This window comes from Entamoeba dispar, genomic scaffold (assembly GCF_000209125.1).
Source record: "Entamoeba dispar SAW760 scf_1105229459511 genomic scaffold, whole genome shotgun sequence".
NCBI lineage: Eukaryota > Evosea > Mastigamoebida > Endamoebidae > Entamoeba > Entamoeba dispar.
In genome coordinates this window covers 1-2,538 of record NW_001853729.1, presented here as the reverse complement: position 1 = coordinate 2,538, position 2,538 = coordinate 1, and the positions used below count along the sequence as shown (strand labels likewise).

The following is a 2,538-nucleotide window of genomic DNA, read 5'->3' as shown; positions in this document are numbered from 1 at the left end:
AATAACTCTATTGATATTGATGATGAATATCTTAATATCATCATTAATCAAATAAAATAAATAAAAATAAATCAAATCATAATTTAGAATGAAAGATACAGAAATTATGATAATCCCATCATCACATTGGATGATTTAAATTTAATTATGATGAAAATAAATAACAGGAAATCACCAAGCATTGACATTATATATTTGTGTTATTGGAAAAGAATGTCATTACAATAAATTAAATAGGTATGAATAAATAAAAAGAATAAAAGACTATAATATCAAATGAGGGTATTTGAAGAAAAGAAATATGTATAAAGAAATAAAAAATAAGTTAATTAAAATAGAGAAATTAAAAGATGTTAAAATAATTGCAGTAGTAATCTCTATAAATTAATTAACAAATATTGAAAATATTAAATTAATTAAAGAATTAAAAATTGAAATTGATAAGATAAAAGAAATTAAAAACTATGTAATTAAAACTATGACTATGTCATTGAATATTGTTTCTACAACAACCAAACATACATTGTTGAATTACTTAATGAAGAATCAAAGATGGAATTAATCCACCCTGAGTTATGAATAATAAAAACAATTTCTTTTATTACTTAATTATTTGCTTTTTATTATTAGTTTATTCTGTTTAACTTATCATTTTACTCCATTTATTATTACTAAATTATTCATAAATCAATTTTGTTTTGTAATATTATTCTTCTAATTTTATAATTCTTAATATAATGGTTTTACTTAGTACTAGCTTAATTGTATTTTTCTTTATTAGTCAAGTGTATACCTTCAATAAACATACTTTATCTCATTTGAATTGGTGTTTTGTTCCATTGAGATGGGGGTTTGAATGGTTTTCAATTAATTTATTGTTTCTCTTATAATTTTTTGTTTGTATAATTATGTTATTTAGTTTAACAAATAAAATAAATGAAATAGAATGAATGACAGAGATAAATTGATATTAAATTTATTTTTTATTCATTTTGTGGTATCTTATCCTTGTTATCACAAATAAACATCAAATGATATTATTACTTAATGATAAAATCAATGAAAATATCATAATAAATTTGTTATCTCAATGAATCAATTAGACTATTCTATTTCTATATTCTCCTTTTAGAAATGATTCAATATTCTTTAGTGTTTCATTAAATAAACGTTCTCTTGCTTCAATTGTTGCCCATCCAATGTGTGGACTAAATACAATCTTTTCACTTCTTACTTCTAATAATTTATTTGATGCCTTAATTGGTTCTTCATCAAAAACATCAGTTCCATATCCTCCAATTAAATTTTCTTGAAGTGCTTTTGCAATATCATCATTTACAACAATTGGTCCACGTGCCATATTAATGATTATTACACTTTTTTTCATTTCTTGAAATACTTTATAATTAAAAAGTCCTTTTGTTTTATCAGTAAGTGGACAATGAATACTAATGATGTCACTTGTTTTAATCATTTCTTCAAATGAAATTCTTTCTATTTCTTGGTCTTCATGCTTTCCTGTTGTACTGTAATAATATACTTTTGCTCCTAACCCTTTCCCAATTTTTGCTACATTTTTCCCAATACTTCCAAGTCCAACATACACCATTTCTTATTTGATATTTCATGATATCATACTCACCTCCACACATGTAATATCCTGATGACTATACTTCCCAGTTTTTACATATTGATCAAATTTTGATATTTTATTAGTTAATTCCATTAATAGTCCTATGCATATTTGTGTTACACTTTCTGTTGAATATCCTGCAACATTCACCACTCCTATTTTATGTTCTTTACAATATTCTATATCAACGTTATTATATCCTGTTGCCAATACTCCTATTAGTTTAATATTTTCATTCCCTTCCATTACTTCTCTATCAATTATCACTTTGTTTGTTAATATAATGTTTGCTTCTTTAATTCTTTCTTTCCTTTCTTCTTTTTCTGTTCTTTCATATATTTTCACTTCTCCATATTTCTGAAGTTTATCAAATGGTGTATCTCCTAATGTCTTTGCATCTAATACAACTATCTTCATTCTTTTTTTTTTATTAGTTCTTTTTCTTTTTTTTTTCTTTTTTGTTTTGAACTATTAATATAAACTAATAATAAAAAGCAAATAATTAAGTAATAAAAGAAATTGTTTTTATTATTCATAACTCAGGGTGGATTAATTCCATCTTTGATTCTTCATTAAGTAATTCAACAATGTATGTTTGGTTGTTGTAGAAACAATATTCAATGACATAGTCATAGTTTTAATTACATAGTTTTTAATTTCTTTTATCTTATCAATTTCAATTTTTAATTCTTTAATTAATTTAATATTTTCAATATTTGTTAATTAATTTATAGAGATTACTACTGCAATTATTTTAACATCTTTTAATTTCTCTATTTTAATTAACTTATTTTTTATTTCTTTATACATATTTCTTTTCTTCAAATACCCTCATTTGATATTATAGTCTTTTATTCTTTTTATTTATTCATACCTATTTAATTTATGTAATGACATCTTCCACT

General features: G+C 22.5%; 1 protein-coding gene across 1 annotated transcript, besides 7 other annotated features; it reads right to left on the bottom strand.

Annotated features, from left to right (window-relative positions):
• Positions 1–77: part of a repeat region that runs on past the window's edge.
• Positions 47–231: a repeat region.
• Positions 232–261: 30 nt separating this feature from the next.
• Positions 262–622: a repeat region.
• Positions 623–660: 38 nt separating this feature from the next.
• Positions 661–739: a sequence feature (AT_rich).
• A 220-nt stretch (positions 740–959) lies between these two features.
• Positions 960–988: a sequence feature (AT_rich).
• Positions 989–1,099: 111 nt separating this feature from the next.
• Positions 1,100–2,050, bottom strand: EDI_009330 (Erythronate-4-phosphate dehydrogenase, putative; the record flags this gene model as incomplete). The annotated part of the gene is made up of 2 exons (XM_001735900.1): positions 1,100–1,569; positions 1,639–2,050. 2 exons carry the CDS (start codon positions 2,048–2,050, stop codon positions 1,100–1,102), a joined length of 882 nt encoding a protein of 293 aa, XP_001735952.1.
• Positions 2,050–2,098: a microsatellite.
• A 24-nt stretch (positions 2,099–2,122) lies between these two features.
• Positions 2,123–2,483: a repeat region.
• Between the last annotated feature and the right edge of the window lie 55 nt (positions 2,484–2,538).